This window comes from Osmerus mordax, chromosome 20 (genome assembly GCF_038355195.1).
Source record: "Osmerus mordax isolate fOsmMor3 chromosome 20, fOsmMor3.pri, whole genome shotgun sequence".
In the NCBI taxonomy this organism is placed as follows: Eukaryota; Metazoa; Chordata; class Actinopteri; order Osmeriformes; family Osmeridae; genus Osmerus; species Osmerus mordax.
Window position 1 is genome coordinate 5,676,474 of NC_090069.1, and position 15,556 is coordinate 5,692,029.

General features: G+C 54.2%; 1 protein-coding gene across 1 annotated transcript in view; it reads right to left on the reverse strand.

The window, feature by feature from the left end:
* The window catches only part of LOC136964296 (protein Shroom3-like), a 34,955-nt gene that overhangs the window by 4,621 nt on the left and 14,778 nt on the right, over positions 1–15,556 (reverse strand). The window contains 7 exon segments of the mRNA XM_067258362.1: positions 123–962; positions 1,358–1,434; positions 2,804–3,820; positions 3,822–4,083; positions 4,228–6,198; positions 8,237–8,368; positions 14,329–14,451. Of these exon segments, the coding sequence (XP_067114463.1) occupies positions 123–962; positions 1,358–1,434; positions 2,804–3,820; positions 3,822–4,083; positions 4,228–6,198; positions 8,237–8,368; positions 14,329–14,451 (4,422 nt within the window).

Sequence of the window (15,556 nt, forward strand, 5' to 3'; positions counted from 1 at the left end):
ATGTCCGCCTGTTCAAATCTCAAGTATATTTCCCTTTCAAAACACTTCCTCTGACAGATTCAACTTCAGTTTATTTTCAGACACTGAGCCCCGGCGGTGTGGAGAGCCATAAACCGACATACCTGAAGTTGTCCTGTCGCTCATGCCACGCCTCTTCCTCCCAGACTGGCGGGGGAGGCGGGGCTATCTCAGCGGGTGGCGGCGGGGGGAAGTCCTCCGTGATGTCGGTCTCTCTGAGCGGCAGTGGGGGAGGAGGCGGGGAGGGGGGCGGCGGCTCCTCGAGGAACACCTCGTCGTAGTCTTCGCCCGTGAAGGCGGGGGGAGAGGCCGCCTGGAGGCCGGACTCGGAGATCCGCAGGGAGGGGAGGCTCGTCCGGGCGAAGGGGTTCTGATCGGGTCGGCTGAAGGAGGCCTCGAGGGGAGGGAGAGGCTTCCTACTTCCCGTCCTGTGAGGTGGGGGTGGGGGCGGGGACGGGGGCGGGGTGGTCTTTGGCGGTGGGACGGGCGTCTCGAGGCAGAAGTCCTTCAGCGTCTCCTCCGACGTGCTGGTGTCACTGGAGATCTGTCTGGTCAGATCTCCCCGTGACCCTCGTCTCCCTTCGGCTGCTGGGCTGGCAGTGCTGCTTCCGGACTCTCCGCCCCTCTGGCTCTCTGGGCTGGTGGCGGCGGTGCCATCCTGAGGCAAGCAGGGGAAGGCAATCGCATCGAGGTTAGCCTGGCTCAGCCTCTCGCTGGCCTGCCAGTCCACGCTGGCGGAGGTGCCGGGTGGGGAGAAGGGGCAGGGGAGGCCCACGGAGGCGGCCAGGCCCGAGGCGCTTTGAGCCCTCTGGCGGTCGGCGCTCCTCTGCCTCTCCCTCCTTATCACGGGGGTGTTGCTCTGAGACGGGCCCTGGTTGAGCAGGTAGCGCTCCATGCGCTGCTGGGACATGGACACGCACCCTTGCCTCTGGCCCTCCGCAGACCTGGGACACACACACACACACAGCGAGTTGAACATTTAGCATTTGGAAATGGTTTCTGTTTTTTTTTTTATGTCAGGGAGTTTTTGTGGCCAGTGATTCCAAAGAGCTGCTCTACAACACAATTCAAAAATAGCAGGGAGCAACAGGGAGCAATGTCAAGTCGACTACCACCACTGACCTATTAAGGAAGGCACCAGGGAAATATTGCCTTAAAAGTCAAGTCTCTTTTTCAAAAACAAAATTGAGTTCCCATCATGAAGGAAGTGTTTCGTGGAGGAAAAAAAAGAGAGATTAAGCTGGAATCTACCGGGAGCAACTAAAAGGAGAAAGCAATGCTCGATGATGCAGGGTGTTGATGAAGACGAGAGAAGGAGAACTGGAGGAGCAACACATACCTGGCAGATGAGAGGGCGACCAGTCCAGGCTCCGTGGAGAAGATCCCAAACATCTTAAGTTCTCCGGACAGGACGTCCTGGAACACAAAATTGCTGGAATATTAGGGCCGGGGGGTGGGGCATCAGAACTAGGGGTCTGGTGTTTCAGAACGTTTTATTTCTTTTCAAACCCAAAATGTAAGAAAAACATTTTTCAACGTGGGTTTATTGTTCTGTGGGACATGTTGGCAGATCGTTCAGGTTAACAGAGAGGTATTGACTTCTATTTGAGGTCTATTGGAGATGAAGGTTATGACACTGCGCTGTGTATCAGCAGGCAGAATGAGTGTTCATATCCCCAGCCATAATGACCTCGCCGGTCCTTTCACGATCATGAAGTTACCTCCAGCACTAGAGATCTCTCTAGGGCTGGAATACCTCCACGGTGTGGTCATTTGTGGCTGGGGTTTGGCGTCAGAGCTCGTGAATCACGGCATTATCTCCCCTCCTGGTATGTGCTGTAAGAATGCCTGTGAGGCAGTCACAAGACCTCTCCAAGTGAGATCACCGAGTGCCCTATGACCCTAGGTCAGCTGACTGCTCTTCTCATGGGAGCCGTGGGATCCGCTGGCCAACGTCGCCTGTGCTAGATCGGATGGAGTCACCTGCTACCTTCTGGAAACCCCCCGAGCCAAGGTGGGTCTACCACCTCACTCAGAGTCCATATTGAATAGAGACTCCCTTATTCCACTGCCCACATCCATAAAACAACCTTGAAAATACCCAAACTTTTCTAAAAGAGACAAACACCAAAGCTATATAGACGTTGGTGTTTGAAAGCCTCCAACGGAAGCCCCTCACTGGATAACCGTTTCTTCATACCAGAGTGGTGAGGGAGCAGGGGCAAGCATTCCTATGTATGTCCGTGTTTATGCGAGAGTTCTAACTGGTTTTGGGAAGGAGTGGTGTAGGGGGGAGGATAAGTGTCTGTTCTGTCCCCACCAGCCCTTCCCACTAGCAACAGTTATCTAGCCGTTGAGTCCCATCAAGTTTATCACTCTGATCTGACAGCGCCCTGATTCCAGGGGAAGGCTCACTGGCACCACACAGGAAGTCAGAGGATTCTAGGTATTTCCTGTGGGACAGTGGGTAAGGGCTGCCTGCAGCCATCCATCCCTAAGTAGAGGCAAAAACGCTGACAGGGGTCAGGGGTCAACACAAAGGTCCCTCTGGACATACAGTGTATTTACTGTTCATTTACAATCTTACACCAAGACCACATACCTGATATGACACCAACAGTGGCCACCAAATGGCAAAGTAAACAATAATGAGGCCTAAGTTGGCGTTTGCTCATTCCAGCTCTGTTTCTTTTTTCAAGGGGCATTAAACAAGAGAAAGAGAGAGGTATATATGGAGAAAAGTCAAGTATAAAGTGAAAATACACACTAGTAGAGTCTGTGTTACCTGGTTGGAACGTTCTACAGACGGAGAGGAGCGGGATCTGTAGTGCTGGGGGGCCGGTCTCTCCTCGGAGCTTTCCAGCAGGTCCTCAGCGGAGGCTGACTTCCCTGAGCTGTGGGCTGGAGCTGCCCGCACAAAGGGCCCATTATGCTGCAAGGACAGCCCCAGGCTCCGGAGAGGGCCTAAGGCCTGGCCTGAATCAGGTGCTTGAACTGAGGCCGGGCCAGAGGCTAAGGCTTGGATGTTTTGTCTAGAGGGGGCGGGGTCCGGATGGGCCTGTGGTCCGGCGTAGCTCCTGCCAGGGTAGGAGAATCCCTGCAGGCCAGGGGGCAGGGTAGAGCAGAGGCGGTCTCCCCCAAAGAAGCTGTCTGAATCTGGCTCCTGCAGAGACATCAGGCTGGAGGTGGAGGACAGGCTCCGGGTGTCGGCAGCAGCAGAGGAGGCCCCGGGCTGGAGGTAGGCGCTCCGAGGGCGATGGTGGCGTCCCTCGGGTCGCCAGCCTCTCTTCCTCTGCACGTAGTCGGCCAGCGCGTCCTGCTGCAGCTGCCGTAAGTCCGGCCGCGACGTGCCAGCTTGGGGGTCCATGCTACGACTGGCCGCCATCTCAAACATCCTCCGGCGGTCGGCCACGCTGGTCTCCGAGAACAGGAAGTGCTGCGTGTCCCCTTTCCGGGAGGAGGCGAAGCCCTCCGCGTCCGATAGGCCCACCTCGTGCATGTTCTCCGGCTCGGAGTAGGAGCGCTTCTTCTGCTCCATGGTGAGCCGTTTGCGGCCCCCGATCCTGGAGGGGAGGCCTACCGGCGGGATGCTGGGGAGCTGTGGGGGACTGATGCCCCTCACCTCCGGGGTGACCGCGTGCCTCTCTTTGGGGGTGTGAGGGGAGGTGGCCGGCCCTTGCACTGGGGAGGTGGTGTGGGTTTGGGCCAGGACTAGGGGTGGGACTGAGACGGCAGGCTTAGGGCTGGTCTTGGGGCCTCTCCTCTCCAGGGATAATTGCTTGGCGGGAACCGGCGGGGGGGGGGTTGCTGGATGAGACAGAGACATTGAGGTCCCTGCGTCTGAAGGAAGTGGAGCAGAGCACCTTAGACTGGGCGTCTTTGAGGGTGTCCCGGTACGAGCGGTTGTAGGACGTTTCGTGGATGGAGCCGAGGAGGTCCTGAATCCCCTCCCTCCAGGTGAACTCCTCCCTCCATGGCAGCTCCGCCCCCCGGATGTTCTCATCCCCCCCCAGGTGGAAAGTGCTCTTGCTCCTCTGCAGTGCTAAACCCACATCCGGAATGCTCCTGAGAACAACACAGGTCAATTGACAAACAGAAATAAAATGGTATTTGAACCGCAAACTTTTTCCTCAAAGCTCTGGAAATACAGGTGGAAATCCATTTTGGAAAACAACAAACAAGACATATTCATCGGTTGCTTTCGTGTACCTGTGCTGGGGTTGGTCGGTGCTCCCTCGCCGCTGGGTCACGTGATCCTCCTGGGCCGTGATGCTGGACCCGTAGGAGCTGGAGCTGAGTGATCTGTAGGCGCCGGGGCTGTTGCTTCTCTCCAGCATGAGGCGCAGGTCCTCCGTGCTAGAGAGGGCACTCCTGTTGCGCTCATGGGGCTGGGTCGGCCTCGGAGGCCCCAGGTTGGTGTGGCTGGCACTGTGGCTGCGCTGCTTGCCCTGCTCGCGACGCTCGAAGCGATTGACCTTTTCGAGGACGGAGAGGCTCCGGGTGGCCTGCGCGCTCCCCTGGCTGCTGGAGCTCTCGGGGCTGGCACAGCGCTGCACTTCCGCCAGGGCGTTCTCGAGACGGGTCAGAGGGTGCTCCTTCGGCTGCTGGAAGGCGCTGGAGTCACTGTGGTGTCGGAGGTGGGCGCTGACCTGGACGGGGGGGACGCCGGTGTCATCACCTCGGGGGGCCTGAGCCACCTGCCCCTGAGCCACTCTGCTGCCGGGCATGGGCGCCGGTTCTGGGTGGGCACTGGGAGGAGCGGGGTGTCTGAGCTGGGCTTCCTCCCTGGCGTGAACGTGGGGCTCCAGCTTCTCTGGGCTCTGGCAGTACCTGGGCTTCTCTGCCCTGGGCTGGACAGGGGTGTAGGGGTCCCTCCTCTCCTGGCCTATGGACTGGGCAGAGCAAGGCCTGTAGCCCTGGCCTTGTGCTGGACCCTCGTGGTTCTGTCTAGGGAATTGCGCCTGGCTCTCGGCCCCTCCGGGTTTCAAGTGAGACCTGTAGAGAGCGCACTTGGTCTGGGACTCGTCGAGGGATTGCTGGGCCGGAGGCCTGGGCTGGGGGAAGTTGTGCAGCTGGCTGGAGGCGGAGTGGGAGTGGGAGTAAGGGGGAGGAGGGATGCTTTGGTATCCGTTCTCCAGAGCCACCTCGTCCATGCTGACCCCCAGCGGCCCCTGAGGGTGTTGCCCTCTCTCCTTAGCCAGAGCTGGGTACACACTACTGGAGCTAGGGCATGAGGTGGGCATCTGGGCAAAGTGGGGCTCGGGCAGGGGCACGGGGTAGATGCCCGTGGGCAGCATGAAGCGGCCGGACTGGACGGCGGGCTGGGAAGGGAAGCCCCCCTGTTTGGGCTTGGTGGTGGGGCTGCTTTCGGGGCTCTTCTCGATGACGGTGTGGAGCTGGCCCTCGGCTCCGTACGAGCCCTTCCCAGAAGCCACGGAGCCGCTGGAGTGGTGCCAGGAGCCCTTCTGCAGGGCTCTCTGGGACCTCGCCTGCTCCAGGCTGGACCACGAGTTGGGCCTCTCGTGATTCCTTATGGCCGCGTAGCTGTCGCTGCGCGTGGGCGGGGCCGGCGCCCCCTTCAGGCTCTCGTAGGAGCTACGGCTGGAGGCCTGGCCCCAGATGGGCCCCACGCTGTGGCGGTTGGAGGCGGGGTTACCCCCGCCCGCGCTACTGCCGCCGCTGCTGCTGCTACTGCTGCTGCTCCCCCGGTGATTGGCTCGGGATGCTCCGCCCCCTCCTCTGGCTTCGCTGTTGCGTAGCAACGCGGCGGAAGCGGAGCTGACCTCGTGCTCCTGGGACACACCCTGCTGGGGGTCGTAGATGGTGCGCACGTAGCGGATGTCCGCCTGCTGCATGCCCTCGGCTCCGCCCCCGGCGCCGCCGGCCCCGCCCCTCTGCGGCACCGTCTCCATGGAGTAGGAGCGCTCCTTGCTGAAGGAAGGGGCCGCCGCCAGGTACTCTGGGATGCTGGAGCTGGTGGAGAAGGAGCTGTAGGCAGAGTCCCGTTTGCTGTGCAAATGGTCGATGCTGTTGGACGACTTGGAGGTGGAGAGCTGGTGGCAGGAGCTGTAGGCCGGGTGGGGGTGGTCCAGACTCTCCATACTGCCTCTTGAGCTGTACTGGTCGGGACTCTTCCTCAGGTAACCCGTCTCGTAGCTGGACAGATCTGTGGTAGATGTGCTACGTGCGCACAGCAGAGGAAAGAACATCAGCTAGCTACAGTGGAATCTTGCTCCAATTGGACACAGAACAAATACACTCAGGTGTACATGTAATACAAAGCAAGGCAGTACACTGCCGGTATCGGGGACGAGTAAAGCAGAAATGGGCACTGTCACTATGGGAAATAGACTTTAACCAAAGAAGTAGATAAAAATATATAATATTTAACCATTCGATGAGGTAATGGTTTCGTTTGCTGAGAAAGCAATGGTGTTTGCTGAAGGTTTACAATTTTGTCTTCACAGGTTGTTAGGACCTTGAAAGATATTTCACAGGAAGTTCCACGATCAGTTTTAAACAAGAATCTGCAAACAAAGACTTCACTTCAAAAGCAAACACTTTTCACATCTCACATCTCACTTCAAAGAGATCGATCGATAGGTTCAATGATAGTCCAATGAATGCTGGACCATAAACCAGCACCATAAAACAAAGCCGACAGTGAGAACATCTACAGTGTGTCAAAGTTAGTCAATGAAATCATCATAAAATAATAGGGAACTACCATTAAATTGGGCAACTTTACATACTAAGGGTGTCATGATAGGCCAACTTTGTACACTGGTAGGAAGTGCACATAACTGAAGGCCGTCCTGCCTGTCTGTCTATCTATCTATATCTGTCTGTCTGTCTGTCTGCCTGTCTATCTGCCTGTCTATCTGCCTGTCTGCCTGCCTGCCTACCTGTCTGCCGGTCTGCCTGTCTGCCGGTCTGTCTGCCTGTCTGTCTGCCTGTCTGTCTGTCTGTCTGTCTGCCTGTCTGTCGGCTTGCCTGTCTGTCGGCCTGCCTGTCTGTCTGCCTGTCTGCCTGTCGGCTTGCCTGCTTGTCCGTCTGCCTGCCTGCCTGCCTGCCTGTCTGTCTGTCTGTCTGCCTGTCTGTCTGTCTGCCTGTCGGCTTGCCTGTCTGTCGGCTTGCCTGCTTGTCCGTCTGTCTGCCTGCCTGCCTGCTTGTCTGTCTGTCTGCCTGTCTGTCTGTCTGTCTGTCTGTCTGTCTGTCTGTCTGTCTGCCTTCTTGTCCGTCTGTCTGCCTGTCTGTCTGCCTGTCTGTCTGCCTGTCTGTCAGCCTGCCTGCCAGCCCCATCTCTCCTTCTGAAAGTCTGACAACACAGACGGAACTCAGCTGGGCCCTGGGCCCTCTGTCCTTGTATGGATATGTAGGTGCAGCAGGGACGGTGGCAGGGAGTGTGTGTGTGTTTTAATACTTGAGTGTGTCAGTGCGCGTGGGGGAGAAGAGAGAGATGAGGTGGAGAGAGGTATGTGTGCATGCGTGTGTGCGCGGGCCTCCGTACGTTAGTGTGTGTCTACGCCTCAATGTCTTAGTGTGTGTGTGGTAGTTAGGGGGATGGTTGGGGCCTGCTGGTATTTCTGCTGCAGTAATTAATGTTGCAACGTCACAGGCTTGCGATCAGCACAATCGCTCTTATGGCGTGGCTCCCTCAACCGTGCTGAACTCAATTACTGCTCCTACTCTGGAAAAGGGGCCGCAATGTGCCCCCCCCCCCCCTCCCCTCCCTCCCCCCCTCCCTCTTTCTCTTTCTCTCTGAAGAACAGCCAAGGATGCCACGACATTGGACGGCCAAGAGATACACTCAGACGGGAGGGGGAGGGGGGGTCGTCATGGGAACCACAGTGCTGAGAGGGTGTCAATAGGAATGGCCCTCCGTGGCGGACTGCATCGGTGACTGATCACTTTGACTCTGATGTGCATGGACATCCGTTCGAAATTTGCATAAAACTGGGCTGAGACTAAATGGCAAAATATTGACAAGTGCTATGTTCTTGTGGTAGGTGATCTCTGTGTCTCTGTGCAGGTCAGGGTCAGGGTCAGGCAGTCCGGCTCTCGGCATCTACACACATGGGAGCAGAGAGAGAGAGAGGGGTGGGAGGGAGAGAAAGAGAGAGAGAGAGAGAGAGAGAGAGAGAGAGAGAGAGAGAGAGAGAGAGAGAGAGAGAGAGAGAGAGAGAGAGAGAGAGAGAGAGAGAGATTTGTAACCAACCTGGAATGATAGGCCTGGTGCCAGGGCGCACCCATGCTGCCCTGTGAGATCTGCGTCATGCTGGTCTCTGTCTGGCCCTCGCCAAGCTTGGTGGAGTGCCACGAGTGAGGTCTGGATGTGGGCTCGCTCCGTCTGGGTGGAGAGGGGGTTGGGGGGCCGGTAAGAGGGGGGGGGGGGACAACGACACAGGCTTAACCAGGGCTCTCATAAACACGGAGCAACTCTGCCCTCAAATAATGGCTTGTTTTCTCAGGAATACTGTGAAGGAACTGTGACATCATCAATCACTTTGATTGGTTTGGTGAGTTGAAGGCCCAGTCTTTAAAAAACTTTAAGGCAGACCTGGTGAAGGTTGGTTTTTGTGCAAAAAAAGGTGACAATCTTTTTGCTACAAAAACCCTTGTATCCCTAGTTTACACTATGGGTAAATATCATAACCATTCCATATCAACAAGCAATATTGCAAAGAAAGGATGCATAAAAACTGACTTTAAACAGACCCAATTGAGTAACTGTCATCAGAGTGGCCTAGATATAACACTGGATATCAAAATCCAATCTACACAGTGAGTGAACACATGGCCAAATATATTAATTACAAAGATTTAGAGTCCCGGCTGGAGGTTTTAACACTGGGAGGAAGCCCCCAGGGAATCCACTGTGTAAAAAAAGCCACATCTGAATTGAGTTAGTCACATTAGATCCAATTGTAATGCCTCATAGACTTTGTGACAACACGCCACTGATTCACGATGCCTGTGAACGCAGCTCTTGCAATCTGGGAGAACATCAGCCAGTTCGCTTTTTTAAAAACACATGAAGTGGCTGCATTGTTGAACTCCCAATCGCCCCCCCACTCCCCCTCCCCCCATCACAGACTTCAACAGCCTACAGCTGTCTGGCTGTTTTTTACACAGCATCAGACTCTTACCTCAACTGTCTATATTCCAGAAAACAACACAACACACACACAAAAACAGACGCACACAAACAGTTATAGGGAAACGTGAAACGTATTAAAACCATGAAACTTCAGACACAGGCACGTACATTTGTCAGTTTCATCCTGAGAGGGTATAGCTGGACTTGTGCCACTATCCAAGTCAAGTCCTAGTCTGGTTTTGAGCCTGGTTCTATTGGGCCTGGTTCCGGACCTGGTTCTGGGCCTTCAGCCATTTCAGACTCCAGCTGCAGGATTTCAGTACCCTCACCCCCTCTCCCTGAATCATATCATACTCTCCTCTCTGCCACACCCACCACAAACTGGACACTCAGCAGAGGAAACACAAGCAAAGTTTCACAACCCTCCAAGTGTGTGGGAGCCAGTGAAGGTTGTATATCAAAACCGGCACTGACAGGAATGACCTCTGGTCTGCTTAATACTCAACACAGGGGGTCATCACGTTCAGACCCCACACATCCTGAGAGGAAAAGACAGCAGACAATGGTGGCCGAGCTGTCTTTGAGACCTCATAAACAACATATTCTCCTCCAGTCAGTCGACCCCCCGCAAGTCACATTTGTTACATTCCTCCCCTCTGATGGCAAAGTAAAAGGACAAGGCTGGTCCAAAGCCAGTGCCCTGTGGCACCCCCACCCCAGAGGCCACATGACAAGCCATCTTATTTCATGTTTGTCAGTGAAGACGATCTTCTTGATCCTGAAAACAGAGCACTTAGCTGAGAAGATAAACAGGAAGAGATGCTATCTCTCCCCTTCGGAGGAACATGAAGTGCCTCATGCCCCCACAGAACATAATCACTAGAATATGCACACATAAGCATTTCAACTGGCTTCACATATTGCTAACACGAAAATCAACCTAATTAGCATTTCCACCGTCTATAGAACTACCTTGTGTAGTTCTAGAAAACACGAGGCAAACACTTCATTTGTGCTCCACCCAAGCTAGGAAGCCTAGCCTCAACTCATGACACTTTCAACCTAAAGTCCCAACCAGGCAGCACACCTCCATATGCTACATCTTCAGACACATCAGGGTTACCTGCCAGTGAACCTGAGCACCCGGGAGATGAGGCCCGTCGCCAGGCCGTTGACGCTGGTCTCCGACGGGGACTTGCACAGCGCCCCATCGGACCTGCCCAGGTCCCCCTTCTTCTGTTTCCTCCTCAGCTTCCTGCGGTAGAAGTCCCGTAGCATGGTCCCCCCCTTGTTAACGATGCTACGCTAACGCCGCAACAAGGCTCCGAGCGAGAATGGAAGGCGGCGGGCACCGGCTGGTGGGTTAGGGCCAGTGAAGTCAAGCAACCTCATTAGCCCACGCAATTAAACGTCATTACCTCACGTGCGATAAAGCATGGAGTAAACATCCTGCCCGGCAGAGTACATGGGCACTGGTTAAGTCACGGTGGAATTAGTGAAAGACAGAGAAGAAAGAGGGAGGGAGGGATGGAATGAGGGAGGGAAACAGGGAGGATCTGTAGGGAGGCAGTAGACAAAGAGAGACAGTGAGAGAGAGAGAGAGAGAGAGAGAGAGAGAGAGAGAGAGAGAGGGGGGGGGGGGGGGGGGGAGAGAGGGAGAGACAGACAGAGGGAGAGAGACAGAGAGAGAGAGAGAGAAGGGGGGGAGAGAGAGAGAGAGAGACAGAGAGAGAGAAGGGGGGAGAGAGAGAGAGAGAGAGAGAGAGAGAGAGAGAGAGAGAGAGAGAGAGAGAGAGAGAGAGAGAGAGAGAGAGAGAGAGAGAGAGAGAGAGAGAAAGAAAGAAAGACAGAGAAGGATAGGCTGACTAACTGAACCTTCTCAGTCAGAACTGCATTTGAGCACTTCGAGGGGAATACAAACACATGATAGCATGTGGTCACCCACTGAACAATGAGATGTTCTATGGCCCCCTTTCGCTCCCTCTCTCTTCCCAACTTGTATCACTCGGCCACGTGACTCCGGCCCCACTCATCGAGCCACCCCACACCCCAGGCCAATTACCCAGACAGGCGGGCTAGGGAGCCCCAAGGAACCGAAATTAGCTTATTATCTGCCATTACTCAGGGTGTGTCATCATTAGGGTGTGCCTCTGAGCTTCCTCTGCCTGGTGGTGACAGCTGTCTGCAAGCTTCTGGCCTGGGCCACCTGGGCCTGAGAGCTAATCTGTGGTACAGTCAACTGGGCCACTGGCTTGGGAATAGACACCTGAGGAGGAGCCAAGGTAGGAGATGACATGGTGACGTACCCTAACCACAAAGGCCTACGTTCGTGAGAAAAACACAAGAATGCCATGTACATGCAAACAAACACACACTTACAGACCCACACTCATGAAAAAACACACGTATTGCACTTCCACACACACCTCTAGCCGTAGGAGCTGGCCCGGCTGAGGAAGCCGACTGAAGTGTTGAACAAAGCTACTCAGGAGCCCTGACACCCAATTCAACATGCCACAAAGAGACGGATTTCCGTGGTGTCCCATGATCCTTTATGATCTCCCATGGGAGAAGAAATCCCCGAAACCCAAGCCTCAGGGATTCTGTCTGGCGGGGGGCGTCAGGGAAGGTGCTGTCAGAGCTGCGGACCCTTTCCCTGCATCCCCCACTTTCCCAGCATCCCCCACTGTCGGGCTCCATGTTTTTGTCATCGGAGGGAGGACAGACAAGGGTGTGTCCTGCTACGGAAACCTTATCTGCACTGTGGGAACGCAGTTTGCCGGGATTAATCTTTTGATGGCCGAGGAAACTGAAATTGGAGAGGGGATTAGACGGACGGGGTGTGTGTGTGGAGGGGGGCGTCAAAGTAGGGGAGCAGTTCACCACAGAGGATGAGTAAGGGGGGGGACAGAGGGGGTTGTACGGGGGGACGTCTGAGTCTAGGTTGATCTGTCAACATCTGGAGTTATTCGAGTGGTATTTGGATGGTGGAGGGATGAGGGTGGAGGGGGGTTAGGGTTAGGGTCGCCTGCCGCCCGAGTTAGGGAACTAAAACCCAAATCCAGGCCCCTGGCACTGGGTCTCTGGCTGGAGAGAGATCATACAGCAGCTCCATGTTTTCTATCACAACAACATTCTGATGGAGAAAACTGTGAAAACAGGAGAGGCACGGAGAGGGGAAGATGTGAGGAGGGTTGGAAAGTATGTGATCTCCAATAAATCACAGTGGTTTTGGTTCAGAAATACTGGTTCCTTTCGTTCCAATAAATCACAACTGCCCAAGAGCGAGAGAAAGCACATTGGAGAGGAAATATGTGCGTTCCAACAGACTCTGTCTTCCCAAGTGTGCCACCCAGTCCCCTGGGGATCCAAAAGCCCACTTCCTGCCCCAGGCTCTACCAAAGGACCCCCCCCCCCCCTCCCCCCTCTCTAAAATACATCTGATATCACCCCACAGAAAGGTTAAAGGAATTCAGGATACCCCAGCGTCATGTAGAAATCCTCCACCTCGCTCCACAGTGAAGCAGCGACATCTTGAGACCAGCTTGGTGCTTAGCAGACACCATTGTTGTCGAATGGTACAGGGCTAAAACATGGCGCTACCACTGCTATCAGTCAGCCCAGTCCCTTCCTGTGTTCTGTGCTTGAGGAAGCCTAAGACTGGTTGCGGAGATCCCGGGACATTGTTGCGTGAGAGTTTGGTCGGGAAGCCCTCCGAAAAGAAAACCCTCCTGATCAATGTGTGTTTGTCTAGCAAGGTGAAGCTTGAAGAGAAATACTTTCAGGGGATGAAATACCACAGCGATGCTTTACAGCTAAATCAAACATCTTCCAATGTTATCCCTAACCTTGGACAGACCCCGTAGCTCTCTCCTACTGTTCCTGTCAGTTGCTTGTTTGAAAATCACTTGACATACGGACGCGAGGTTAGGGCTCCACACAGTGTACGTTCCTACCTGTGCCCCAGCAATGTGCAGATCGAAGCCAGTCTTTCACCCTCGCTCTAAACCACACACGAGCTCCGGAACATGAGTGTGTGTGTCTTTGTTTTAGTCCCTGTCGCTTTGTGTTTGTGGCTGGGGACTAGAAACCCCCATCATGTCTTCAGACTGATGAAAACCACGATGACGAAGCGGCTTTTACAGCCGGTCGCCATGACAATGCCTCTTCATGGCCTTTCATAACAGCCGTGTATTTATGGAGTGACGGCGGAGGGATACGTTGTTGAATCGTTCTGTTAGCTTTTAACATTCCTCCGAAAAGTAACAGTTGTTCTGCTGCGTCATTTGACATCTCCTCAAGCCGGTGCCTTATTAGGATGCAACCCACAGCACCAGAAGTGGAAAGTGTCGTATTTATAGTATGTTTGTATGGAGCGGGTAGCTTTCTGCCTTGTTTTCTATGCTCAGAACCCTAAAGACTGCTTTGATGCTTTGATGAAAGAAACCACAGGGGTAGGAGGAGATGGAGAAGTACAGTAGTCTCCCTGCTCGGAGGAGAGAAGAGGCGGAGGAAGCCTGTACTGTACGTTCTCCACAAAGATGGGTGTAACACCGTCGGTTCACAGACCACACCCGTGTGAGTAACCTGCCTGAGACCAGCAGACTTGTCTCCTCAGATTAGATCTGGGTTTTAGCTTAGCGAGCTAAGGCAGCGTGGAAGAGACTGGGGGTCACGGCGGGGGGTCTCAACAACAGAAATCACCTGTACCCTATCCTTTCACTCTGCCACGCAGGAAAGATTCGGTGCCCACAACCGCCAGGACAAACCCGTCAACTGTAAACCTGTCACTACGGCAGCATCCTGTATATACATTTCCCCCTTGTTTCCTGTCCCCACACGGCGTGAGATATGACGAAGAGGAAGTGGCACTTCACAATGGTTCAGAAGCATCCCTGGGACCTGTCCACTTCCTGTGTGGGAAGAGGAAACGCCGGCTGACACCACAGTTGTAAATATAGTTCTTCCCTCGCCGGTGACCTTTTCGACGTGGTCCCTCTCCCCTCGCACAACGAAACAAAGAGCCACCTCAGTCTGACTCAGAGCACTGCAGAGATGCAGCAGGCCACACCCAGAGACACAGATCCTGACAGAGTAAACGCATGCAGACAAAACAACACGTGCAGGGCCGGCCTACGATAGACAGTTCGAATACAGAGGCCCCATACATCCTGTAGACAGACCAGACAAGGCCGCAGATCAGAACCCACCTATTCTTGATGCGCAGTTTTACACCTCCAGAGCACAGCCTGCTGTTCCTGGGGGGTTCCTGGTTGGAGGAGGCCTGGGGTGGGGGCGTTTGATCTCCACAACAGACGCCAGGGCAGCACTCCCTGGACACACACATACACACACACACGCGGTTAGGCTCTAGTACAGTCAGTGTAGCATATCGTTAAGATGCAGCCCTTGTCCTACAGGGCAACCTGACCCGAAGGCAGAGCTGCTGTCAGTACCCCCAGAGTAGAATGACTCTACGGGTATTCTCTGTGCTGGACCAGCTGCCTCCTCTACAGGTGAGTGTTTGCCATCTTGCTGTGGTGACTGGTTGATGTGATCACATACCACAGAGTTGTTTGAGGAAGGAGGTTCTGAAGTTGACCAGGGCAGCACAAAAGATCCACCCACTACTTTTCTGTTGACAAAGTTTGTCAATCTTGTTGTTGGCACTCGGTTCAAGTAGTATGGGAACAAAATGTAAGGACCAAACGGTAGAATGACCTGGCATGCCGGTAGACCACACAGTAAACCCACTCTGTAGAACTGAACACTTGAGAGTGTTCTCACAATGGCCCCAAGGCTACTAGTATTACTCAGCTAGAAAAGGAAACACTGTATGCATTAAATATGGAGAGAAACTCGTCCACAATGACATCTTATGTTATTTCGCTAATCAGCAAGACTGTAAGACTGGCCTGGGAGACAAACTGAGAACATTTACATTTAGTCATTTAGCAGATGCTCTTATTCAGAGCGACTTACAGCAAGTACAGGGACATTCCCCCGAGGCAAGTAGGGTGAAGTGCTTGCCCAAGGACACAAACGTCAGTTGGCATGACCGGGAATCGAACTGGCAACCTTCGGATTACTAGCCCGATTCCCTCACCACTCAGCCACCTGACTCCCTACGAAGCGAGAAGTGTGTGTGTTTTGAATTGTGTGCACAACGCTTGTGTGAGAAGCTGGAATGAGTGTTATCTTGCATCTTCCCATCAAAGTCCAACTTGATGACAAACCTGATGAGCCACCTGGCAGTCTCAGTTACGAACCACATGACACCAGAGTGAACTTTAAACACCGTCGTTCACACAGGCCTTCCTAGGCCAGAGCTTTTCTGATAAAACCTCATGTCATAAAGATATAAATAAAAAAATTCTCCCACGAATACTTGGAGAAACCCCCAGGAAGAAAAAAAATGTAAAGCTTCTCTCAGTTCCA